This window comes from Cynocephalus volans, chromosome 8 (genome assembly GCF_027409185.1).
Source record: "Cynocephalus volans isolate mCynVol1 chromosome 8, mCynVol1.pri, whole genome shotgun sequence".
Taxonomy (NCBI): Eukaryota; Metazoa; Chordata; class Mammalia; order Dermoptera; family Cynocephalidae; genus Cynocephalus; species Cynocephalus volans.
Genome location: NC_084467.1, coordinates 30,511,781 through 30,537,221, shown reverse-complemented (window position 1 = coordinate 30,537,221; position 25,441 = coordinate 30,511,781). Strand labels below are relative to the sequence as shown.

The window sequence follows — 25,441 nt, the reverse complement described above, 5'->3', positions numbered from 1 at the left end:
AGAAGGAAGCTGCCCCACACATGCTGGGGTCCATATTCTCAGGTTAAAGGACTGTTCCAAGCCATTTACAGCCTTGAAATCGTGAGTTGGCCCGAGTGCAGAGGACAGGAACAGAGCCAGGGCTATTCTGATTTGACCTTCATCAAGACAGAGGTGCTTCCATGGGTTTCTCGTTCCAAGGTTTTCTATCTATAGCTGTAAAGTATAAGAGAAAAAAATTCCTCCTTGGATAATTTACAAAGCTACTTAAATATCCAATAAAAGAATAAATGAAGATAAAATCAGTCTACCCACTTGATATTATTATGCAATCATTAAAAATAACACATTTTAGGGCCAGCCCAAGGCTCACTTGGGAGAGTGTGGTGCTGATAACACCAAGTCAAGGGTTAGGATTCCCTTACTGGTAATCTTTTAAAAAAATTAAAATAAAATAAAAATAATAATACTTATTTTAATTTTTACCATGAGCATGTATTTCTTTTTAAAAATGTAGTAACATTACAAAATGGAAAAGGATAAATGAGTTCATTGAAAAGTTAGGATATAAAAATGTTTAAAATAATTACAACTACAAAACACAAAAATACGAACAAAAACAGTCATAGCTTTACAAAATGGAGGAAATAAACAAGAATGCTCACAGTAGCTGTTTACCTCCACAGCTCTAACCCCTAGCACAATAAGTATGCAATAAATATTTGTTGTTCTTGAGTAAGTACTGGGATTAGGGGTGAATTCTATTTTTCCAAATCTGCTATAATGAGATTATATCACTTTCATAATGAAAAAAAAATTTTAGAGTATTTCAAAAAGTTCGTGGAAAAATTCGTATCATCTTTTAATCTCATTTTTCCACGAACTTTTTGAAGTACCTGCGTATAAAAATGAGACTGAGTTTATAATCCAAAAACAGTAACACAGGGGAAGGAGGCTTTAATGATGTTCATAGAAAGACATCAAATGTCAGATCAACAATAAATTATGGTTACAAACAGGAAAACCATGCCATTTGGACTAATGGAATTTGAAGTTACTAGGAAAAAAACAGATTTCTTTTCAATGCAGAATAATAAGGCTTATCTATAACATGTCAACGTTTTCGACGACTCTGAAATTTGTAAATAGCTGGGGAATTCACTGTTTCATTCTTCACCTTTACCTTCTGAGTTTTATCCTACAAAAGAGTAAAAAGGTGATCAGTAAACAGTAGGAGTGGGTTTTGCAAAATAGGAAGGTTAATAAACTACCTGTCAGAAAGCCCCCAATTCAGCCCTTCTCAAAGTTCAGAAGAGACACAGCCCTACTGCCCGAGGCATCCACTGTATGCAATGAATTAACTTCTCCCGTGGGCAACTACAATAGTACTAAATGTGTACAATCCTTGGGAAAACTGAGAAGGAAGGTGCTTAAATAATTGTTTTGCTTAAAATTACAATTTTAATTCTCTCACAGAACCCTGGATGAGAAAGGCTGACCTAAAGAATCTGACATTTAGAGGAATGATAATAATATGAAAGAGGCATCTTATATTCCTTAGCTCTGCTATTTAACTACACAATGTTGTCTATTTTTAAACACCAATGACTGACATGCACTATTTTGTTAACCTGTTTAAATGTTACGGGAGCTGCTCATAAGCTATAAAGTTCATATGCTACCCGATCCTACCCTTTGCTCTTCCAAGGCACTGACTAATAACCCCCTTATTACTGTCTTAATCAAGGAACATTTCAACACTGTCAAAGTAACAGACATTGGCTCAAACCACTGCCCCTGAGGAGCAGACATTTTCACAGGGGTTGATTTACACACAGCTGAAATCCAGTCTCAGTGAAGACCTTTACAAGAAAGAAAGAAAGAAGAGAAGACAACCTACGGCTCTCTTCCCTCACCATAAGATCTTTGCGTGTTTGAATTTTCTGTGCAATAACGAACAATTTCTTCTCTCGATCAATCCGCTGTGTAAGGCAGTTATATTGCTTTTGCCTTTCCTTAGCTATCTTCTGCAGAAGAAACACACACATTTTCAATAAAACAATTAGTGGGACAAAAATGAATAAGAAACTGTTTCTTAACCCATTTAAGCCCAAATGCATAAATGGTTTCATCAACTCCCTCCTTTCTCTAGAAACAACATAATGTCATTACTATAAAGTTTCCCATTTTAGGAACATTGAATTCTAGAGTTGAAAGGAAGCTTCGAGACTATCTTATCGAAACCTGTCATTTTACAAATGCAGAAAAATGAGGCCCAGAGAAGAAAAATAACTGGCTCAAGGTCTCAAGGACACATGGTTCACCTGGAGCAGAGTCAGGACTGTCCCCGAGTCTCAAGGATCCCAGGAATCTTTCCACTACTACATTAAGCTTCTTCAGCCTTTGTGTGAGTGCCACAGTTACCTGAGATGATGGCAGGAATAAACCGATATTGGAAACCCTACACATAGTGAGCAGAAAGCAAGAGAAGGATCACCAGGCAGCACACTGGTGCCTGAGAATCTTAGAACTCAGAGTGCAGAAGGATTTTCTCAGCAGAAGCTGACCTGAGAATTCTCACTGCTAATGACTCCTCAAAGACCACTGGGGTCATTAAGTTTTGGAAAATCACAAGCCTCAGAGAAACTGATGAAAGCTTTGGGTTCTTTCTTGAGATAAATGTACATACATGTTTGTACAAAGCTGTGCAAACATACATACCTATTTGCACAAAATTTCAGTGTGGGAGGAGAATGTTCACAGACCTCCTAAAGCCCATTCACAGATTGTCCACCTCCTCCAAGTTACATACTAAATTCCCAATCCACCCACTACAATTTCTTAATAAAAATAACTTCGTTTTAAACAAACAAACAAAAAAAAAAATAGAAAGGAACTATACTACTACACAAAAATGGCAAGACCCAAACCTTCCAAATTTCTCAAAAGCTATGTTGGTGAACTATTCTACACAGGAATTTGGTATACTAATCTCTTCAGGAACTACCACAATACTTGAGAAGTGTCAGTGACACAACTAATTGAAAATATAACTAATTGACAAACAGGGTTATCACAAGAACACTAGAACAGCTCCTCAGCTGGAAGTGTTATCTACATAGAGGGGAATATTATTGGGCCTCAGACTTCAACAAGTCACCGATTCCAGCACAGTCTCACAGCAGTGGTTTCAGACAGCTTTTGTTTTCACTTTATTGCACAGACTGTCAAATTTATGAGATTACCCAATATAGTCAAACTAATTAGGGGTATTTATATTACTAAAGCAAGTTTAGCTGCCTCTGAGCTAGAGAGAACTGCTGTGAAATTAAACATTGGAAGCAAAACTGATGCGGTGTAAATGATTCAAATCAAAACAGAACAGCTGTCTGCTTGAAACACATTGACAGCATTTTTTTAAATGAATCAGTCGGAAGTGAGAGTTCAACTCCAGAAGGCTTTTGAGGAAAAGCATGTCCTTTGCACAACCCAGTTAGTGATGGAAAGCACCATAAGGAAAAGTCAATACAAAATTTTGTTTACAAATACATAATATGAAAGACCTTATGACATGTGTATTCACTGCTGAAGGTTCAATATCAAAGTATACCAAATCCCTTATTCTTCAGTGCCCCCTCCTTTTCTCTACATTTTAAAAACATTGGCGTCTGTTACAAGCATTAAAAGGACAAAGCACAGAATCAGAACTGGGATTCAAACCCAGAACCTGAGCTCCTGACGACTGTACCACATGTCCTCCAGTCTTAGAAACCAAGAAACCCTCCTTCACTTCCATCCCTATTATCAAATCTTCCTTCCACTTGAGTTTTCCACTAATAACTATATTAAATGCAGTGGGAAAAAAGGAACCTAGATTCCCCTAAACTCACATGTAAAGAACAATGGAGAAAATTACCTTAAGTCGAGTCTGATGGGTAACTCCTTTCACTTTTTCCTTCTGCAAGGTCTCTATCCTGGGTCTATTAAAGACTCTGTCAACTAGTTCCGGGGCTGTCTGCAGGTGAGTTGCAATATCAAACTGTTCAACTAAAATTCAAGACAATCCTTAAGGCACTCTCTCATACCAAACAACACAGACTGATATGGTAGACTGTCACTGAAACCTTCAAATATTTCATACCTTCCTTTTTGGTGTCAAAAAAGAACACATGCTTATTCTGTTGCTTCCCCTGGAAATCCAGCAGATGGAGCTCTGATTTTAGTCTTTCGATTTTCTAGAATATAGAATATGGTCTCACTTTATATTGGGTTCGAACGGGGTATCAGAAATAAATTTGCAATGGTTTAAACCATTTCACAGATTATCATCAGCCAGCAAAGAATTTGCTTCAGACTTTTAAGGGAAGGGACACTAAAATTTATCAAGCACCAACTACACGTCAGGTACTAAGCTAGGCACTCCACAAAACTGAATCCTTGCAATAATCGTGTAGAGATAGATATAAGGGAACAGCCTCGGGGAGGTTAATTGATCCATAGTCATGGGGCTAGTAATGGCAGAGCCAGAATTCAAACCTATGCCAGTCTCCTTCCCAAACTTGAACTCTTTCCAATCCCCTATGCTGACTACACTTTAAAATCATTATCACAATCAAGCAAGATTGTAAATGCCAGAAGAAATCAGCTGGTAACTACAAACTGATGGATTTATGTTTCCTTTCTTAATCAACAAAAATACATCAGAACAAAGAGTTCATTCTTACCTTAGCTTCTGCAACCCTTTTCATTTCTATATATTTGACATCCTGAGTTCTCATCAGCTTTAGCTGCTCTGGAGTCACTTCTTCCTTAGTTTCCTTAATAACATGAACTCCATCCTAAAATCCAAATTGAAAATATATATTCCTTATTAGATTAAAATCATTAATAAGTTGTTGGCACAGTCCATGGTTAGAACGAAGACAACCGAATGCTGTATGCTAACAGCAACTGAAGCCACTAGGCCCCCGAGGTGCACGTTCTGTGTAGCACCTCCAGTCATCCACTCTTAGAACAGCTCCAGGAGTAGGACAACTCAGATCAGAAGCAGAAATGCATGCTCCTCATGAAGGGGCAGGTTTGCCTTGAATACTGACCAAGAGCACCTGAGCCAGAGAATGGCTAAGTTAAGTCCAAGGACCCTTCCTCTCCATTTCCTCCCCGATCCTTATTTTACAACAGTTGGAGCTCAAAACACCAACTGATCCATTAGGCACCCACCTGGAGTTTAACCCGAGTCATTTTATAGTAGAATTCATCCGGGTTTTTTTCAAGAGCCTTCTTCCGGAGTGCTCTGAGGTATTCTTGTTTTTTATGGTAGTCACTAAAAAAACAAGTTAAATGAGGTTCATAGCAAAATAAAAATAAAAAAATAAAACCCACAATGAGCAAACTTTACAAGCATCTAAAAGTTCACACAAAATGAAACAAAAAAGCTAAAGCACTGACTAGATCTGATCCACTCCACTGTCACTAAGTTGAGCTTATGTCTCTGTAGGGCCCTCTCCTATCCCAATGGAACCTGAAATTAACCATCCTCATACCACACACATTTTAGTGCCACTTACACCATTACAGAGAGACACCAAACAAAGCACAAATTAAAACTCTTCAGACAGGGTTCTGGTGCAAGCTTGGGCACCAAATGACCAAATATGACTCAGAAACTACATGGTGCAGTATAGCATAATGACAAGAATTGTGGACTCTGAAACCAGACAGTCTGGGTTCAAATTTGAACTCCACCACTTCTGGCTAAGTAAACTTGGATAAGTTAGTTAATCACTCTGTATCCCAATTTTATCTGCAAAATGGGTATGATAATAGTTACTATTATCCCAGAAGGTTATTTTTTTTTTTTTTTCTGACCAGTAAGGGGATTGCAACCCTCGGCACGCTGTTGTCTGCGCCACGCGCAGCCAGTGAGCGCACCGGCCATCCCCCTATCAGCGCGCTACCGGTGCCACACTCTACCGAGTGAGCCACCGGGCCAGCCCCCAGAAGGTTATTAAGAGGAATACCTGAATGTCAAAATTATAAATCTCTCAGAACACTGCCTGGCCCAATAACAGCACTCAATTATTATTATAAGCCTTAAAAATTCTGGACCTAGAGAAATCCACTTAATCCATCACCACCATATGCACCAGGAGCACAAGAAAGACTTCAGCTGACGTATGGCTAACAAATAATTATAAAGTATTTTGCAAATAAAGTGCCAAAGGAGAAGAAGAATGGAGATAATTGTTTTATAAAATGTTTTCAGAGTTCATTATCACCCACGCTCAGTCTCATGAATCCATCTTTCACATCTCTTCATTCCATACCACACATATGGTGACGTAAGAGACTCAACAAATGGAATTTTAGATTATATCTTGTAGTTCAAAAAAAGAGAGAGAAAAAAGATTCAGCTTTTAGTTCAAACACTGGGGCAGAGGCAAATCAAAGCCACCATGAGAAAACGATTGGGAGCAACATAATAAAAAAAATGCACAATGCAACTCCAGTTAAATAAATAATGATCTGCCTAAACAAAGAGAGACATTTAGGGTCACAGAAAAGTATCTGACAGGCTGCCAGAACTTTGGCCATTCTATCAATGGCAGGAAACTATCCCCTGTTGGACACTCAGGCAATTCAGCTGCAGAGCAGGAAGGTTGCAAGTTTTCTTGGCAGCACCTCTACCAGAAATACTAAACTCACTCGGCACGAAGTTTGTAATCTTTCTTTTTCTCCAGCAGGCCCAGATGTTTTCGAAAGCCGGGCTAGAAGACAAAAGAAAAAAACAACACTTAGCTTGCTCAGCAAATATATACTCCAATGAACATGACACCTGACAGAAACAGGAGTCTCTGCAGGGCTCAGTAAATCCATGTCCTTGGAGCCAACCCGCTACCCTGTTCCCTTTCCTCCCCCAAAATGGGCTCTGCCCAAGGATGAGAGGGACCATGCCAGGTCACAAGCACTGCCATAGTAGGTTTCCTGGCCTATTAAGGACAGAGGGAGGCAACAATGACTCGGCACTAAGCAAGCACTTGCCAGTTGTACTAAAATTACTACAGACTTAATCCAAGGGTTTATAAAATACTATGAAGGGAAAACATAGTAACACGGAGGCAACTGTGGTAAGGGAACTAAATTTAGAATCTGGAGACGGGTTCAAATCCAAGCTTCAGGTCTTAACATCTGTGACCTTCGGCAAGCCACTTAACTTCTCTGAGCTGCTCTCTCCGAACTGTAACCTAACTGAGAAATAATGGTACCTACTTCTCAGGGTTATCATGAAGATTCAACGAGCTTCTGGAAGTAGTAGTACCTGCATATGGCTTGGTACATAGCAGGTGCTCAGCATATGTTTACTGTTATTACTGTACCTGTGTACAAGGTATGAGAGAAAACCAAGTGGGACAGAAAATACTTTCTCTGACACAGATTTGAGTAGCATAGAGGGTACAAGAATTAACTCTTGTTATTATCTTTCTACAAGCTACCATATTTTGAGCATTTTAATACCTGTCAGGGTCTGTGGTGGATTCTTTTGCCTACATCATCATAATAGGTCACATTTATTAAGAACTTACTCTGTTACAAAGCAATGTGCTATGCTTGTTACACAATCTCTTTTAATCCCCACAACAATCATGGAAAGTAGGTAAAATAGGCACTATTGTTATCCCAATTTTCCAGAAGGGGAATGAGGTTTCAAGAATGATATGCCCAAGAAGACAGAACTAGTAAGTGAAAAATAAAACTAGAACCCATTCTATCTAGAACCACAGTCTGTGCTCTTCCACACCCCACTAGACTGTGCGCTCTTCTGCTCAAAATAATCTTGACTTCTGAGGAAATATATACTTTTCTATTTAAAAGTGCATAATAATTTGGGTGGGACTTTTAACAGTGACCTTTCTCACCTTTTACCCTTCAAGTGATGCAATAAATAACCCAATATTTAAAACAACACCCAAAACCTCTCCTGATAATTTTTATTTTAATTACTGCAGATAAAAGGAGGTTGACAGAGTGGAGAAAGAAAACTCAACGGTCAAAAAAGCAACAACATCAGGAAGAAACGTTGAAATTTGTCATATCCACTTGAATGTATATCTGGATTATAGACAGGAACCTGGTAAGACAACTGAAATAGTTTAAATAATAACACACAGCCCCTCCATGCAAAATATCTTCAGGAGCTCCCCCACTGCCTCACATACAGGATAAAGTTCAAACTACCCATATAGGGAATGTTTGGGACTGGCGGGTTGGCTCAGTTGGTTAGAGCACAGTCTCATAACAACAAAGTCAAGGGTTCAGATCCCTGTACTAACCAGCCACAAAAAATAAAATTAAATAAAGGGAATGTTCGTGTCAATGTGTTTACCCACCTTTCCAGCACAGCCTTCTCCTCACCTTTCCCACAAAGACCTTCTATTGCTACTCAGATATGGCTATGCTATGTCCTCGGCCAGCCTTGAAAGCCCTCTCTTCTCTGCTAATTCAAATCAACTACTTACAACTGTGACTTCGGATACGCTATTCAATCTCTTAAGCACCAGATTCCTTATTTGCAAAATGAGGATAACATCCACCTCATAGGGATGTTGTAGGATTATATGAGACAATTCTTGTAAAACATGTAAGGCTATGCCTAGCATATAGTAAGTGCTGAAAAAGTGACAGTTTTGCCTTCCAAGTCCAACAAGTTTCACCATAATGCTTTCTTGTCACCTCTACTATTCCCACTCACACTCCTCATTTGGCATTTATGTGCCATCTCTTACAAAGTTGCCTCCTTATTCATCTTTTAGTAGTCTCTGGTTTCAAAACACCTGGTGTAATTCCTGCCTTTGCCGTTTGCCACCTACAGTTGCATGTCTCTCAGCAACGTACTTAACCTATCTGAGTCTTCATTTCCTGATCTGCAAATGTGAGGAAATAATAGTACCAACTTCCACACAGCTGTTGTGAGACTTAAATAAGAGTAAAGCATTTCACACTCTACCTGGCTGTAGCACAGAGTAAGCATTCTAGCTATTATTAACTTTGTTTTTATTTTTTTTATTTTTTGGCAGCTGGCCAGCCTGGGGAACCAAACCCTTGACCTTGGTGTTACAAGGCCCTGTTCTAACCAACTAAGCTAACCAGCCAGCCCTATTATTAACTTAAATAGACCTACACAGTCTCCCAAACAAGTAGCAACTTACACTACTGGTCCAAGCACACCACTGAGCACACAGCAAGTACACAATAAATGTCTGATAAATGCTGTTAATCAGAGTAAATGTCTGATAAGTGCTATTAACTGTGGTTAAGAGGCCTTAGGTCTAGCCCATCAGTCAACTGCACAACTTCAGGCACATCCTTTCTTCTGTCTTCCCAATCTGCAAAATAAAGCTGGACCACGTACCTCTAAGGTCCTTTCTAATTCAGAAAGATTCCCAAGAGCAGTCAGGTGGATAAACTGATTCTGCTTATAAGCTTATTAGACCTCCTACAAGTGTTTATTTTGCCTGAATTGGGTGTATGTGAATAGGAAAATCACTCTCCGAACCTCAGTTTCCTCACCTGTAAAATGGGGATGGAAAACATCAACATTACAGGGTGAGGCATAAACAAAAGCATATGTGGCAGAGCTTTACGAACCACTAAGCCCACATACGATAATGATACCACATCAGTAACACCAATCTCTTCGGTCAGGGCCCCCATATGCAGCAGGCAGAGTTGAGCATTAGACGTGGGACCCAATTCCAGCCCCGCAATTGTTGGCTATGTGAGCTGTGACCTCAACTTCCTCAGAGAAGGCAGGCACTTCACACACATTATCTCACTCAATTTCCGCACTGAAACCTTGCAAAGTAGGTTTGATTATCCCCAAGGAATTGTGAGCAGCCCCTGCTCTTCCTAGAGAGAGGAGGACAACCCCCAAACCCCAGTCCTCGCGAGGCTCCGACCCAGCCACGCCGGCGTCATTAGCGTATATTTGCGTGTATTTACATACAGCATCTCCGTACAGCCAGGACCAGGCACACCGGGGTGGAGAAGGGTTGGGGCAACGGCGGCACGTGGCGGCCAAAGGCTAGCGCACGGGGGGCCTCTGCGGTCCTACCTGGCTTCGCTCTCGGTGTTCTCGCTGCCGGGACTTTGCCGCCTTCCGGAAAGCCGCCGCCATGTCTGCTCAGTCCTGGAAAAACTCAGCGGACAACGGAGATCCCTCACTGCCTCAGCCGGCGTGACCCACTGATCCTACCGGCAACAGGCCAAGCAGTCAAGGCTTAGAACCGCCCACTTCGTCTCTGCAGCCTATCCGGAGCCTGCTTTTCCGGAAATATATCCTCCAGCAAACGCGGTCACGCAGGCTGCTTCTGGGAAGTGTAGTTTCCTAGGTCTAATCTCATTGCTGTGCAAGAGCAAGTTTTCATTCGCCAGAGCCTGTCCACGGCCACCGAGATCTCGCCTTCGCTCTCGGCCGCGCATTGACACCCGGGAACACGTGGCTGGAGCTGCCCTGTGGCCGAGCTGGGCTTGGCGTGTGCGCATGTGCAGTCACCTACGGCGGGGGTCCCATTGCCGGATTTACTCCATACGTTGGAAGCTCCGAGCCCTGCGAATTTTTGTGTTGGGCCTCAGAACACGCTCCAAAATATACTTCTTTGGCATATTTTGAGTGGGTTAATCTGAGAAACTGCAGACATAAGAGTAGTTCTGAAAAACTATTCTTCTGTAAAAGAAATTTACATCTATAAAGGAAATCTACACTGTAAAATAAAAGTCCTGCCTCACTTAACTATGAGGGCACTTTCTGAGAAATGCGTTGTTAGGAGATTTGTTCATTGTGCAAACATCATGGAGTGTATTTATTCAAACCTAAATGATATAGCCGACTACACACTTAGACTTTATGGTATAACCACTGTCTTGTGTGCAGTTCCTTGTTGGCTGAAACATCCTTATGCCTTGCAAAACTGTATCTGTACCAGATTAAGAGGCTGCTTGGAGACAACTTTTATTAGCTAAGAGAGTTTACCTTTATTCACCATGTTTCCTTTCCTAAGTCTGCTACCAGCCAAGGCAAAGTTAACTTTGCTGAGCCTCTGTCTCCCCATCTGTAAAATGGGGGTAATACTAGCACTATACCCACAGGATTGTTGTGAGGATTAAATGAAATAATATGTTTAAAGTGCTTAATGCTGTGTTCACTCCTTAGCAAATTCACAATAAAATGGAGCTGCTATTGTTATTTTTGTTATTATTAAACCAGCCTCTAAGTCGAGAGAGAGGGTTGGGAATAGTAGAGCATTCCAGAGGCATTTGGTTTCTTTTCCACCACGTGAAGCTGACCTTCAGCAAGTTCTGTAATTGCGTCCATTTCTCACGACCAGGGTCACCCCTCCAGCTGAGGAGTTCAGAGTAAGTCCTCTCCTCAGTCCTTCTAAGCACCAGTCCAGTCGAACAGTGGGCATGAAAGAGCTAAAAGTATGAGTTTGAGCCTTCCCCAACTAGAGCTAATGCATTAACAAAATTCCATCTCATTTACCACTTACCATTGAAACACAAGGCCCTTCATCATCTGGCCTGTATTAGTCCATTTCTATTGCTTATAACAAAATATTTGGAACTGGGTACTTTGTCAGAAAACAAAATTTATTGCTTACAGTTTTGGAGGCTGGCAAGTCCAAAGTCCTGGGACCACATCTAGTGAAGGCCTTGGTGGTGACAGTAACACAGGGGGTGTCACATGGCAGAATGTCAGAGCAGAGGGAGAGATTCTCATGTGCTTTACTTTTAAAGTCCTCAGAACCACACCCATGAACTAGGGCATGGTCCTTGCAATCTAATCACTTCTTTGAGGCCCCACCTTTCAATTATAATAATAGGATTTCCCATCCTTAACAGTTACAGCAGGGATCAAGCTTCAGTAAGTTTGGAGGGCATTCACTCTACAGCTTTCCACCCCTGACCCCTCAAAACTGATGTCCTTTTCACATACAAATACATTCATCTCCAAAGTCTTAACTTGTTTCAACTCAGAAGTCCAAAGTTCCATCTGTGAAATCAAAATGAGTTATCTATTTCCAAGATAAAATGGTGGGGCAAGCATAGGGTACATATTCCCATTCAAAAAGGGAGAAATAGGCCAAAAGAAAGGGGTGACAGCTCCCAAGCAAGTGCGAAACCCAGCAGGGCAGGCATCAAATCTTACAGCTGGTGAATCACGTACCTTGACTCCGTGTTCGACATTCTCTACAAGCTGGTATGGGGATTGGGCCCCAAGTCCTCAGGCAGCTCTGCTTCTGTAGCTTTCCTAGTCTCGAGAGATGCTTAAGCTCTTGCTCATGGTAGCTCTACAGCTCCACGAGGCATGGCAGTGGTGAGGGTTTTCTGCTACAACTTCGACCTCATATTTCTGCTCAGCATTTCTCCAGCAAAGGCTGTCTGCGGTGTCTCTGCCCCATGATAGATCTCTTCCTGGGTCCCCAGGATTTTCCATACATCCTTTGAAATTAGGGTGGAGGCTCCCAAGCCTCCACAGCTCTGGCATTCTGTAAGCCTGTAGACTTAACACCACATGGAAGCTGCCAAGGCTTCTGGCTTTCCAAAGCTTCAGGTCCAGCCACACGTGGGGCCAATTTAGCCACAGCTGGAGCAGCCAGGGTGCTGGTGCTGGAAGTAGCTTCCCAAAGTGGCCTTGGGCAGCAAGCCCATAGAGGGAACCTCAGGCCTGTTCCCTGTGACCATTCTGCCTCCCCAGGCCTCTGTGCCTGTGATGGGAGAAGTGGCCCCAGAGACTTCTTCAATGCCTTCAGGACCTTTTTCTCCTCTTGATAATCCCTTTCTTCTCTACAAATCCCCTTAGCAAATGGTCGCTGGGCTGCACCATTGAATTGTTTTCTAAAATGGTCTCTGCTTCTCTACCACATGGCCAGACAGAAAATCCTGACTTTTTGTCATGCCTTTTCTGCCGTAACTCAGTGTAGGCTGTTACACGTAGCCATTCAGCTTCCTGAATATTTTGCTGCTTAGAAATTTCTTCTGCCAAATGCCCTGGGTCAGCACCTTGAAGTTCCACATTCCATGAAACTTTGGGGCATGAACAGAATGCAGGCAAGTTCCTTGCCAGTTCATAGCAAGGGTGATCTTTGCCCCAGTTTCCATAAGTCCCTTTTCATTTACATCTGAGATCTTCTCAGTAGGGCCTTTACTGTCCATGTTTCTATCAGCATTCTTCTCACCACCATTTAACCCGTCTCTAAGAAGTTCCAAACTTTCCCTGGTTTTTTGTCTTCTAACCTCCCACCAGCAGCTAGGCTTTTTCTAGCCCGCTCATTCAAATTCTTCCAGCCTCTCCTCAACATCCAGTTCCAAAGCCACTTCCACATTTTCAAGTAATTGTTATAAGCAACACCCCCCTTCTCTGGTACTAATTTTCTGTATTAGTCCCTTTATGTTGCTTATAACAAAATACTTGTAACTGGGTACTATGTAAGAAAAAGAAATTTATTGCTTACAGTTTCAGAGGCTGGCAAGTCCAAAGTCCAGGGACCACATCTAGTGAAGGCCTTGCTGGTGACAGTAACACAGGGGAGAATGGTGGAACATAGAGAGAGAGAGGGAGAGAGAGAGAGACCCTCACATGCTCTCCTTTTAAAGCCCTCAGAATCACACCCATGAACTAGGACATGGTCCTTACAATCTAATCACCTCTTTGAGGCTCCACCTTTCAATTATCATAATAGGATTTCCCACTCTCGATAATTACAGTGGGGATCAAGCTTCAGTGAGTTTTGGGTGGGGGGGCATGCAATCTACAGCATGGCCCATGCCTACTTTTCCAATCTTATCTTGATTGAGAAGCCCAGCCATCAGGCAGAGTAAGCAGGTGGCAGCCTGAGCCACACCTACCACTTCCCCTGAAGAATGCATTGAGTAACCAGCACACCCAGGAAAAGCCAGATCTATGCACTGGAAGACAGGACTCTGGAATCAGCCCCAGATTTGAATTGCACGTCTACCAGCTATTAGTGTGTGATTTGGGGCTGCATTATCTAATTCTAATGTCCTACTCTGTAAAATGTTGATAATAATAATAATGACCACCTCATACGGTTTTTGTGAGGACTGAAGGAGGTAATGACTGAAGGAGGACTGAAGGAGGACTGAAGGAGGTAATGACTGGCACTTAGCATGGTTTCCTGCACACAGTCAGCATTTAACCAAGTTAGTTCTCCCTCTGCTCTCTGAAAAGTCACTCATTTCACCCTCTCCACCCACAATCCATTGTCAGGCTTGGGGTCACAAGGAAAGTTTCTGGGCTTTGAAAGAGGGTGTCTTCTAAGCCTTGAGGCCTGCAAGAGCTGTAAGCAGTGCAGTGGGCAAGTGTGAGCAATACACCCGGAGAAGGAAGGATGTGTTCTCGCTAGGGGGAAGGAGGGCTTGTGGTTACAGGCATCAGAGAGTGATTCAGCACCCAGAGGAAACCATGACAGGCCTGTCAGTAGTCACTCAGGGTCTCCTTCTGAAAACTCTTGCAAGATGAGAGAACAGCTGGGAGACCCTGAGCATGAGATAAGGAAGGGTGCATGGGGACCTCCTGGGTAGGTGAAGGGACAACCAGATCCTACTCACTAACGCCAGTCATCCAGTACTCAGGCTCTGCTTCCAGGCCCAGCTCAGACACACCTGTTTCCCAGGGAGGGGTGGAAGACAGATGGGGATCAGGAACAGGGAGTCCATGTGGCTGATCCCTAGGCCTCCCTGGGGCGCGTCCTCCTGGGTCAACAGAAACAGAGCAAGCAGGGAAATGTGAGCCCACTGGGAAGCTGGAAATGGAGAAAGAAAAGCACACATTCCCCCACCCTAAGCCAGAGATCTAACTTTCTCTGGCCTCCAGACTCCAAGTCCAAGCAGCAGAACCTTAACACTTGACCATGAGAGGAGAGTGAGTATGGGGGGGGGGGGTGAGTGGTGATATCCCCACATACTGAAGGCCTATTTGTGTGCACGCATCCAATCCTCACAACAATGCTGTGAACAGTCATTTACCCTTAACAGATGAGGAGACTGAGGCTTTCAGAGGTAAAATAATTACAGATGCTGTAGAGCCTAATGGTGATGCTCATTTCTGACATAGGAGGATTTTACTTTTGACTGTCTGGATTTGAATCCCTGCTTTGCTTTTATTAGCTGTGTCACTCTTGGCAGGTTACTTAATCTCTCCGTGCTTCTATTTTCTCATCTTTAAAATGAGAATAAAAATATACATGCAATAAGGTTATTGGATAATCAAGTGCATTAATATACGCAAAGTATTTACGGACTTAGGCAAAGTAAGAACTCAGGAAATACCGGCTCTCATTAAGGCTATTCAGCAGAGACTCAAGCCATGAGTAAAGAACAGAGATCCTAATACTCTGCCTTCCATCCAGCACTTTCCTACTCACTCATAACCCCTTCCTTTCTGAATGCTCCTCACCTTTGTCCTTCCCTCACCCCAGAGCAGACCCCCTCTTGCTATCTACTCCAACCAAGCAGAATAGTCTTCCCTGCACTCGCCAGGCTACGAGTCCCTTACACCTGCAAGAGACATCACAGAAAAACGGCCCACCCGCTGCCTGCTCACTCTAGGGACTCCAGATAGCAGGTGGCTATGGTCCAAACTGGGGGAGAGCGGGTGTCCAAATTGAAGCAGTGTCTGTTACTCATTCACTCATCAGATATTTGTTATGTACTAGACATTGGAGTAGGTATTGGGAATACAGTGGTGAATAAAAGGATCTAGTCCCTGCCATCATGGTTCTTACAGTTTAGGCAGCAACAACAATAATAAACAAGCAATTACTTAATTTTGAAAAACCTGGCCTCGAGGGTGACTTGGGACCCAGGAACCCAGGCATATAATGCAGAGGTGGGAGGGGAGGGTCCTTGGGAGCCCCATCCCGGGAAGGTATTAGGCCCTGCTGTGAGAGCTTGACTAGACCCAGCCTGGGGTGTGGCAGAGCCTCTGTGGGCACCTGAATCTCCACTCTAAATGCTGAGGTTATTTCCAGGGTTGGTTTGTAGTATCTTGTTTTGCAAACAGCACACTAGAGCCTCCTCCCTCCCTCCCCCACCCTTCCAGACTGAGGCTATTTATTCCTAGTGACAAGCCTGATGATCCCAGGGGGGGTGGCCTCAAGGACCTGGAGGGGCCTCATGTCCCTGGCAGGCACCATTCCTCCCTCCTGGGCACAGAGAGGAAGCCAGAGAGTCAGAAAGTGCACAGGTCCCCCTCCCTTCTCCTCCATCACTCCCACAGCGCCCCATCCACTCAAAGTCCTAACATTCTTCCGCAGAAGCCCAAAGATCAGGGAGCCAAGGATTAGGGTCTCCCCTGGGCCTCAAAGGTCAAAACTATTCCTGGGCACTGTGAAAACCAAGGCAGGACTTAGTGTCAGGATGCAGCTGGAAATAGGGAGATGGTTACCTCTGTTTTTGCCACTCAGACTTGTGGAATAAAGTCCTTTGAAGGTCAAGGCCCCACGGGGGGAAAGGGGTCCCCTCTTCCGCCCCATGTTTTCGGAGAACACCTCAGTCCCCACTGACAGGGCCATAACAGCAGACTCAAAACCACCCCCTTTTCCAGGCTAAAGTAAAGTCTCCTTCACAAAAACAGGCTGAGTGTGACCCCTGGGGGTAGGCTAGGGGCAAAAGGGAGGACATAAGGAGGGCATGAGGACTCTTGGTCCCCACATGCACCCTGGTCTGCTGCGTCCTGTACCCCATGTCTGAGATTGAATATAGCACTCTCCTGCTTGTAGCTGGGGGAGGGGGTGGGAACAGAGAGGACAGCAGGGAGGGGGCAGGGGCGGGGTCTTGGCCGCCCGGGAAGGTTGGGAGAGCCAGGTTAGGACCGGAGGAAGGGGGTGGGGCGGGTTCGAGTCTAAAAGGGAGGCAGGGGCGGGGTCTAGCCCCCGCCTGCGGGATGGGGGGCTGGGGGCGGGGCGGGGCGGGTCCCGCGCTCACTTCCTCGGGGAGGGCTTGAGGCCCCGCTCTCAGTCGCCCACACAGTCCGTCTGCAGCCAGTAGCCTTCCCCGCAGCTCGCCCGGCCACCGCTCGGCGCCGCCCGCAGGTACGAGCCGCCGAGGGACACGGCGCCCGGCTCCCGACCCCACCCGCGCCGCGCGCGCCCCGCTCCTGCCGCCCGCTGCGAGGTGAGCGCCCCGCCGAGCCCCCCAGCTGCCGGCCCCCGCGCTCGGGCGAAGGGCAGCCGCGACCCCCACCCCTTGCCCCCGCCCGGGGCGCGCTGAGCCGGGAGAGCGCCGCCAGGACTGGACCTCCCCGGGCCGCCCGGCGGGGCGGGGGCTGCTGCGAGAGTTGGGCGGGGGAGGGGGCCAAGTTTGAAATAGAAAAGCCAGATAGAGAGAGAGAGAGAGAGAGAGAGGGAGAGAGGGACCAGGAGGGTTGGAGAAACCGAGGCTCCCAGAAAGCTCGGTGGAGCAAGAGACCGAGACAGACAGGGACAGACAGGAGGCTGCAGAGATCATTGAAACGAAGACAGACATTGGGCGCACCGAGTTACGGAGAGACAGAGCCGAGGCACAGGGGCGGACTCGATCGGGTTTAGTGGAGCATTTTAAGAAAAAGCATACATAGGACGCCAGTGAACACGTTGCTGGAGTCCCTCCCAGGGCCTCGGAGGGGCCCTGAAGCTTAAGCTTCATTAGCCTCGTGCTAAGTCCGCCTCTCTGAGGCCTACGGAGACATTCAGAGACTACAGACATTCAGGCATGCAGAGATGCTTAGAGTCAGAGACTTGGATGCAGAGACAGAGAAAGAGGCGTGGTATGGATCAAGACATTCAGCCATATAGAGACACCAGGACTTGGGCGTGCGAGGTAGAGATCCAGAGGCGAGGGCCTCACTGGAAAATAGCCAGAGATAGAGACGCCCAAAACATAAAGACAGCGGCTCAGGTGTGCCCAGACACAGAGATGCTGAGTGGAGCAGAGCCATTCACCGAGACACCGAGATTTAATGAAGGTAGAGACCTAGGTGTGCTGACAGCTTCCAAGATAGACCCTGAGAGACCCAGGCCTGAAAGACTGGGAAGCGAGGCTGAGGGGAAACAAACTCTGAGCCGACTGATCCCCCTGTGAGCCAGAGGGTCTGAAACAGTAAGACAGAGATCAAGAAGGAGCCTGTCATGCACTCAGCCACCAAGACAGCCCCAACTTATTTTTATTTATTTATTTTTTTAAGATGACCGGTAAGGGGATCTTAACCCTTGGCTTGGTGTTGTCAGCACCTCGCTCAGCCAGTGAGCACCACGCTCAGCCAGTGAGCGAACCGGCCATCCCTTTACAGGATCTGAACCCATGGCCTTGGTGTTATCAGCACCGCACTCTCCCTAGTGAGCCACGGGCCGCCCCCCTCCCCCAATTTATTTTTAAACTCAGATCTTGGACGGCTGCTTCAGCCCTGGGGGACCCGAAGCCCTGGGGCCCTGGGGTGAATGCACTGTTCCTCGCCTGTCCTCAGAACAACTCTGGGATCCTTCTTCCCATCCCCTTGCCCCTAAAGTGCTCTGATTTCCAGGCCCCATGATGGGGGGAGGGGCAGGGGAGAGCAGAGAGTTTGGGATTGGTGCCTGGTAGGAGGGGTTGGGGGGTGGGGGGAGTTTGATTTCTTTCCTTAAGTCTCCTGTCAACTCCTGGCTGGCGGGGGAGGGATCTGTTCTGATCTAGACTCACAGCTGTGGGGCCTGGCCTGGGTCCTCCTGGACAGTGGGGGGGAGGGGGAGATACAAGGGTTGAGCAGTTGGCATGGGTAATTGGAAAGGCTTCTGGGTGTCTTCCAATTGCAGGGCTGGCAGCTGGGGAGAAGACCCAGGCTCTGGTGTAGCTCCTGTACCCCTGCCCTTAAAAGCTGACATCTCCCTGCACCTCACCAGCACAGTATTTCAAGGGAGAGGGAAGGAGAGAGCTCTGAGCTGGGAGGCCGGGGACCTGGACTCTGATACTTAAGGGACTTTGGGCATGTCCCTGCCCTGTCCCAGCCTCCTGTGCTCAGCTGTAAAATGGAGATGATACTGTATCCTACCTGCCTTTTGCGAGATCTGATGAGATGGTGGTGGGAGTGTACTTTGTGAGAGGCAAAACAGCATGCAGGTGTGTACACCTGTGTACCTGTGTGAGGAGTCTCACTGGAATTAGGCCGACGGGGCTAGAGCAACCACTGACCCCACTGGTCTCCTCAGCAAGATCCATGGGCCTGGGGGCCTCCTGTTCTCTCCTGGGCCTATACTGAGAATGTCCAGGTCAAATCCTAGGCCAGCTCCCTGACCCAGGCCTGCCTGAGAAACTGCTGTCTGATCCCATTATGAGTGAAGGGCTAACAGTAAAAATACATAATGGCTACTATTTACTGAGTACTTATTATCTGCCAGGTGCTTTTCAAGTATCATCACTTTTAAGCCAGGTATTCTCCTCCTACCACATTTAGGAGGTAGGAAGAACATAGTATTTTCTCATTTAGTTAGGAAAACATGCTCAGGGAGCTTAAGTGACTTGCCCAAGTTCACCCAGTTAGTAAGTAAAGGAGCCAGGATTCAGACCCAGGTTTATATTTCGAAGCTCAAGCCTCTACACTCCACACATCACAGCCAGTTATTCAGCCATTCTGAGCTCCAGGAAGTTCACTGGGAGGTGCTGTGTGTGTGCGTGCATGTGCGGTGTGCATGTGTGTGTGTAGGTCAGGTGTAGGGGTGTTCTTGTGTGTTGGTGGAGGCAGGGGCTGAGAGCCATCTGGCAGACCCAGCAGTCTCCCCTGAACCCTGCCCCCCTACCAGCCAGGAAGGATACAAGACTGGCTCCCTCCAGTCCCTTCAGTCCCCCAGTCTCGACAGGGAAAGGGGGAGGAAGAGGGATAGGCAGAGACAGGTGGGCCTCAATGGTGCCCTTCACTCTGTCCTCACCAGAGCCCAGCTGGATAGACTAGGGGATTGGGGGATTCTGGGAAGGAAATAGAAGCCATGTCCATACCCTATTTGGGGTGCCCCTGTCTCAGGGTGGTGACTGCCTCTCAGGGGGCGGACCCAGGGCTTGCCTGGGCCTAGGAAGGTGATGACTGCTGCAGGCCAAGCCAGCAAGGAAGGAAAAGGCCCAGGGCACTCCCAGACTACACATGGCCACACTCTACCTCTGTGCCCCTGCTGCCCAGTGGCTGACAGCCCAGGCAGTCCTCAAATATTGGGCCAGAGGTAGGAAGAGGACTAAGAAGGAGGGGCACCCTCCACCCTACAGTATGTCTCACACCCCAGCAGCCAGCCCCTGCTGAAGACCCCAGCTCCTATGCTCTGGCCTGGGGTGCGAACTGGGTGTTCTCCCATTGTACAGAAGGAAGGGCAGCTGCAAAGTCCCAAGACATCCCTTCAAAAGAGTCAAGCCCCCCAGGCTTGGGGCTTCTGCTGGCGCCTGGAGTCTGAACTCCAAGCCAGAGCAACGCTTGTTGTTGAGAATTTCCTGCTGGGGGTGGCTGAGAAAAGAAGGGCTTTTCCTTCAACTTGAGCCAGGGCAAGCTCTGGGGACTGCCAGTCACTGGAGTCTAATGGGGGGAAGTGGACTGGTGGGTTCCTTTGTACATCCCTGTAACTTCCCCAGGCTCATCTGCAGCTGTGAGAACATCCCCTTCCTGTGGGTCCTGGTGGTTCCTCTCTACCACCCCAGGATCCCAGCTCTTAGAGAGCAGCGTTTGTGCTAGAGGAGGCCAGGGGTGGGGAGCTCTGACTTTGAGGCTAGCGGCTGGAATCAGGGGCAGCAGAAGGGACTAGGAACCCCATTTCCCTACTACCCCCCAACCCCCATGCTCCTGTTCCAGAGGCAGCTGTGTGGATGACCTCATCCTGCAAACATGCTTTGTTCCTGAGAAAATGGAAAGTGTCTGAGGTTTGGTGGGGGGCTGGGTGTCTGCAGCAACAGCTCTCAGGGCTCCCCCTTGTCTTATTCCCCACCCAAGAGAGGGCCTGATGGGGGAGGAAATGTCTTCAGTGGCTCCTGCTCTCTCACTGTTCACTCCCCCTGCCCCAAAGCCTGAGAAATCAGAAAAGGTGGGAAGAGGCTGTCTCTCCCAGAGGCAGGGGGAGGGAAAGAATGACCCAGAGGAGGGAGAGGTCCTGGGGCTTTGCCAGACGCTGCCAGTAGTGATGCCTGGTAGGAGGTGGCAGGGGGGCACACGGTACTCTCTCTCTGTCTGGCCTCAGTTCCCCTCTGCCTCCCCAGGCATCTCATTTTCCGTTTTTCTCCCGTTACTAGCAAAACCTGACATCTGGCCATCTGTGCTGCCACAGCTGCTTCAGATGTTGCAGGCCAAAGCTGCAACAAGCTGGTGTGACCAGAGACACAGCAGGAGTGGAGGGGGATAAGGGCAGAGGGTCCAGCTGGGAAAGCTTGGCCGTGTCCAGCTTGCAGGATTTCCTTCCTGCTTCAGCTTAACTAGGCTGAGCCTCTGAAGTTCTTGTTGCTTGGGTGATTCTCCTGGGAGGGGAGGTCCGACACCATTTATCCATCCAGCATCCCTCTAGCATTCCATGGTTTCCTGGATCAGGAGGAGAACAGCCCATTCCCATTCCTAAGCTCCCCATTCCAGAGCTCTGGGTAAATGTTCCTTTATTTATTTATTTATTTATTTAATTTTTTTTTAAATGTTCCTTTATCCATCCATATCCCTAGAGACCCTTCCTGGGAGTCAGAAGAAGGTGGGAGTGCTGTTCATAAAGGGTAGGGTGGGATGGCTCCTGTCTCTGCTCCTGCCACCCTGGGGACAGTAGAGACAGTGGAGGCTAAACTCAGGCCAGAGCAGGAAATGAGTCACTGACCCAGGAAAAGACCCCTTCCCCCAGATCTGCCAGAACTAGATAAGAAAACAACTTCTGTTTCCTGATTTTTTTCCTGGCCCCTTCTCCCCCCACCACCATTAAATGTAGAAATAAACATTCAGGACTCCTGGGTTCTCAGAAGCACCCCATCCCCATCCCCACCTGCTCTGATCTGGCATTTCCTATGCCTGGTCTCTTACTCTTTTTTGAATGCAAAGGGCTTTTACCGGGGGCTAAGCCACAGACCCTCTGGCTCATCTCTGCCCCTCTTTGTGCTCCTAACAGGGCTCCCTCACATCGCCACTATGAGCGAGGCATTTGACTGTGCCAAATGCAGTGAGTCCCTGTATGGCCGCAAGTACATCCAGACAGACAACGGCCCCTACTGCGTACCCTGCTATGACAACACTTTCGCCAAAACCTGTTCTGAGTGCCAGCAGCTTATTGGACATGACTCAAGGGTAAGGACCGGACCAGGCAGGGCAGGGAGTGGGTAGAGACTGGCGGGAGAGGGCAAAGGATGGGTCCACCAGACCTGGGTGCCAGCGCCCTTGCTGTGCTCCCCTTAGGAGCTATTCTATGAAGACCGCCACTTCCACGAGGGCTGCTTCCGCTGCTGCCGCTGCCAGCGCTCCCTGGCCGATGAACCCTTCACCTGTCAGGACAGTGAGCTGCTCTGCAATGACTGCTACTGCAGCGCCTTTTCCTCAAAGTGCTCTGCCTGTGGGGAGACCGTCATGCCTGGTATGTCCCAGGGTCTCATCCTGTGTGGGGACTGGCATGCCTGGTATCTGTGTAGAGTCCTTGCATGTGCCAGTCTAATACATACATGGAGACCTGGTATGTGTAAAGACCTGCACACACAGCATGTTCCTGGAAATCTAGTGTATGCAGGATCTGTTGTGCCTGTGTGCTCTTGGGAGCTTAGCCTGCACAGGGATGTACACGCCCAGGTATACACATGAGAGCTTAGCATGTGCAGAAACTGACAAGCTCGGTACCTTCCTGAGGGCTTTGTTTGTGCTGGACTGATAGGCCCTGGTGTGCACCTGGGGGCTTACCATGTGCAGACAGATTGGCACACTTGATACACACCTAGGGGCTGGGCATGTATGAAGACCTGTATGTGTGGCACATGCAGGAGCTAAGGGTGTGCTGAGACTGTCATGCTTGGTGCATGGGACTTATTGTGTGCAGAGATGGATAAACAGAGGGCTTGACATGTGTGGAGACCTGCACATCTAATAGATATGTGAGGACATGTGGAGAATGGCATGTTTAGGAGATGCAAGGGCTTAGCATGAACTGACCGTATCACACCAAGGGCATTAGAACTTTGTGTGGGCAGAGACTTGCTTGCCCGGTATATGTGGGGTCATATGTGTGTGCTAGAACTATTATGCCCGTGGTATAAGGGCTTAACAGGTACTGAGACATCATGCCTGTCACATGGAGGTTTAATGTGGGCTTAGAAAGTCACATCTGGGACATATGGAGGCCTAATATATGACAAAACCCTCATGTCTAGTTTTGGGGACCTAACACGTGCTGAGCCATTGTGTGCAATGTTGAGGGGAGGTTAGCATGTGCAATACACATGGTGGGGTTCTTGCTGCATGTGCATGGACACCATCCTGCTCAGGTTATGGGAGCAGTGGGAACACTTTTGGTGGAGTAACAGAGGGTGGCCCTCAGGAACTTGGGACACAGCCTCTGAGTGGGATCCCTGTTCCCTACAGGGTCCCGGAAACTGGAGTATGGAGGCCAAACGTGGCATGAGCACTGCTTCCTGTGCAGCGGCTGTGAGCAGCCGCTGGGCTCCCGCTCCTTTGTGCCCGACAAGGGTGCTCACTACTGTGTGCCCTGCTATGAGAGCAAGTTTGCTCCACGCTGCGCCCGCTGCAGCAAGGTGGGGGCTGGACCGGTGGGGTGGGGGTGAGTAAAGCCTGTTGTGCAGTGGGAATCCCCAACTCCCCCCTCCACTAATGGATGCTGCCTCCACAGATGCTGACACAGGGTGGAGTGACATACCGTGATCAGCCCTGGCATCGAGAATGTCTGGTCTGCACCTGGTGCCAGAAGCCCCTGGCAGGGCAGCAGTTCACCTCCCGGAATGAGGATCCCTACTGTGTGGACTGTTTTGGAGAACTCTTTGCACCTAAGTGCAGCAGCTGCAAGCGCCCCATCGTAGGTGGGATGAGGGTCAAAGAATGGAGTGGGTAGGGTGCAGGCAAGGGAGTGGGATGTGGGAGTGAGATGTGGTATTGGGTGAAGTTGAGGGGAAGGACCACCCCCATATATGCAGTGCTAACCTCTGGTCTCCTTCCAGGACTCGGTGGAGGCAAGTATGTGTCCTTTGAAGACCGACACTGGCACCACAGCTGCTTCTCCTGTGCCCGCTGCTCCACCTCCCTGGTGGGCCAAGGCTTTGTGCCAGACGGAGACCAAGTGCTGTGCCAGGGCTGCAGCCAGGCAGGGCCCTGAACAGGGCTCCTGGGCCCAGGATTTCCCAAACCAGGGCTCCAGGACTATGGTTCCTTTTCTAAACCACCTCTGGAACGCAGCCCCTCCCCAAAATGGGTCTGTCTCCTGCTGAAGAGGAGGATTTGTCCTCTCCAGAGGGAGACCTCTCCATTTGGGAGGATTCAGTCTCCCCCCTCCAACATCCCCAAACTGGTCCTCCCTGACCCAGGCTTCCCATCCTGTGCTCTTATGGAGCCTTCATGATTCAAACCCCCTCCCCAAACCTGGACTCCACAACTCAGCCCTCTCACTTACAGTCTGGGTTACCAAACCAAGCCCCCTCCTCAAATCAGGGCTCTAGACCCCAGCCCTCCAAACTTGGACTCTGGGACCTAGGCCTTCTTGAATCTAGATGTCTCTCCATAGATTTTAGGTCTGCTATGAGTGCTTGAGAAGTTGTCCAAAGTGGACTGAACTCAGACTTGACCCCACCCCTATCCCCAGGGCTGGGGCTGTCTGGGCAGCAAATTAGGGGCTTGCTGGTTAGGGGGTCCTAGGGTACAGGGTGCTGCCCAGCCCATGTCCCTCGAGTGTCTTCTCATTTTATTTCAGCTCTGTTTTGCCTAGAGATGGGCAGAGGGGTGGGATTGGCTCAGCCCCTTCCAGATTCTGCAATAAAGCAGTGTGAGGAAGCACAGGCCTCTGTGTGTTTGTCCGGGAGAGTAAAGGGGAAGGAAGGTTCCACACACACCAGGAGACTGAGGAGCTTCTAGACCTCCTCCGTGCAGGGCGGGTCAAGGGGTGAGAAGTCTCTCCCCAGGAAGGGGATCCCCACCGCTGCTACCGCCTCTCTGAGCTAGGCCTGCCTCCCCCCGCTGGCGGAGGACTTTTTCCTCCATGTGGGAAAGGAAGGGATTTGGAGGAGGTTCCAGACGGGAGCGGGGGTGGCGGTGGGGTTCCTTCGTTTGGTACACATCGCCCCCTCCCCTATTAGCCCTGGCCAGATCCTGCAGAGCAAGCACCCCGTCCCGATCCCCAGTCTGGGCCCAGACCCTCAGCCTCCTTCCCCCTCTTCCCAAGGATGAGCGGGGGCGGCCCGGGATCTGCTCGTGGCCGCACGTTTTTTGCCAAAAAAGGCAAGGATG

The 25,441-nt window shown here is 47.7% G+C and overlaps 2 protein-coding genes across 3 annotated transcripts; one reads left to right on the top strand and one right to left on the bottom strand.

Annotated features, from left to right (window-relative positions):
- Positions 1 to 911: 911 nt before the first annotated feature.
- On the bottom strand, positions 912 to 10,243 carry UTP11 (UTP11 small subunit processome component). Its single transcript, XM_063105026.1, has 8 exons — positions 10,091 to 10,243; positions 6,685 to 6,746; positions 5,200 to 5,302; positions 4,704 to 4,817; positions 4,121 to 4,214; positions 3,896 to 4,026; positions 1,896 to 2,006; positions 912 to 1,177 (listed from the first exon to the last, which is right to left on the bottom strand). Exons 1-8 carry the CDS (start codon positions 10,151 to 10,153, stop codon positions 1,094 to 1,096), a joined length of 762 nt encoding a protein of 253 aa, XP_062961096.1. The 5' UTR covers positions 10,154 to 10,243; the 3' UTR covers positions 912 to 1,093.
- A 6,699-nt stretch (positions 10,244 to 16,942) lies between these two features.
- FHL3 (four and a half LIM domains 3) lies at positions 16,943 to 24,988 on the top strand. 2 transcript variants are annotated; one of them, XM_063104646.1, is made up of 6 exons: positions 16,943 to 17,090; positions 22,119 to 22,294; positions 22,403 to 22,577; positions 23,573 to 23,742; positions 23,838 to 24,024; positions 24,163 to 24,988. In XM_063104646.1, the coding sequence occupies exons 2-6, from the start codon at positions 22,139 to 22,141 to the stop codon at positions 24,315 to 24,317; spliced, it is 843 nt and encodes a 280-aa protein (XP_062960716.1). In that variant the 5' UTR covers positions 16,943 to 17,090; positions 22,119 to 22,138; the 3' UTR covers positions 24,318 to 24,988. The 2 variants fall into 2 exon arrangements, with proteins under 2 accessions (XP_062960716.1, XP_062960715.1); XM_063104645.1 differs by having other exon boundaries at positions 16,943 to 17,172.
- The last annotated feature ends 453 nt before the right edge of the window (positions 24,989 to 25,441 follow it).

Excerpts from the sequence above, each read along its gene's own strand:
- FHL3 (XM_063104646.1), top strand. The coding sequence starts at position 22,139 with ATGAGCGAGGCATTTGACTGTGCCAAATGCAGTGAGTCCCTGTATGGC. Across the intron at positions 22,295-22,402 it reads TTATTGGACATGACTCAAGG|GAGCTATTCTATGAAGACCG; the intron begins GTAAGGACCGGA and ends TGCTCCCCTTAG. Across the intron at positions 22,578-23,572 it reads TGGGGAGACCGTCATGCCTG|GGTCCCGGAAACTGGAGTAT; the intron begins GTATGTCCCAGG and ends TGTTCCCTACAG.
- UTP11 (XM_063105026.1), bottom strand. The coding sequence starts at position 10,153 with ATGGCGGCGGCTTTCCGGAAGGCGGCAAAGTCCCGGCAGCGAGAACAC. Across the intron at positions 6,747-10,090 it reads AACACCGAGAGCGAAGCCAG|CCCGGCTTTCGAAAACATCT; the intron begins GTAGGACCGCAG and ends TTTGTCTTCTAG. Across the intron at positions 4,027-4,120 it reads TTTTGACACCAAAAAGGAAG|TTGAACAGTTTGATATTGCA; the intron begins GTATGAAATATT and ends CTTGAATTTTAG.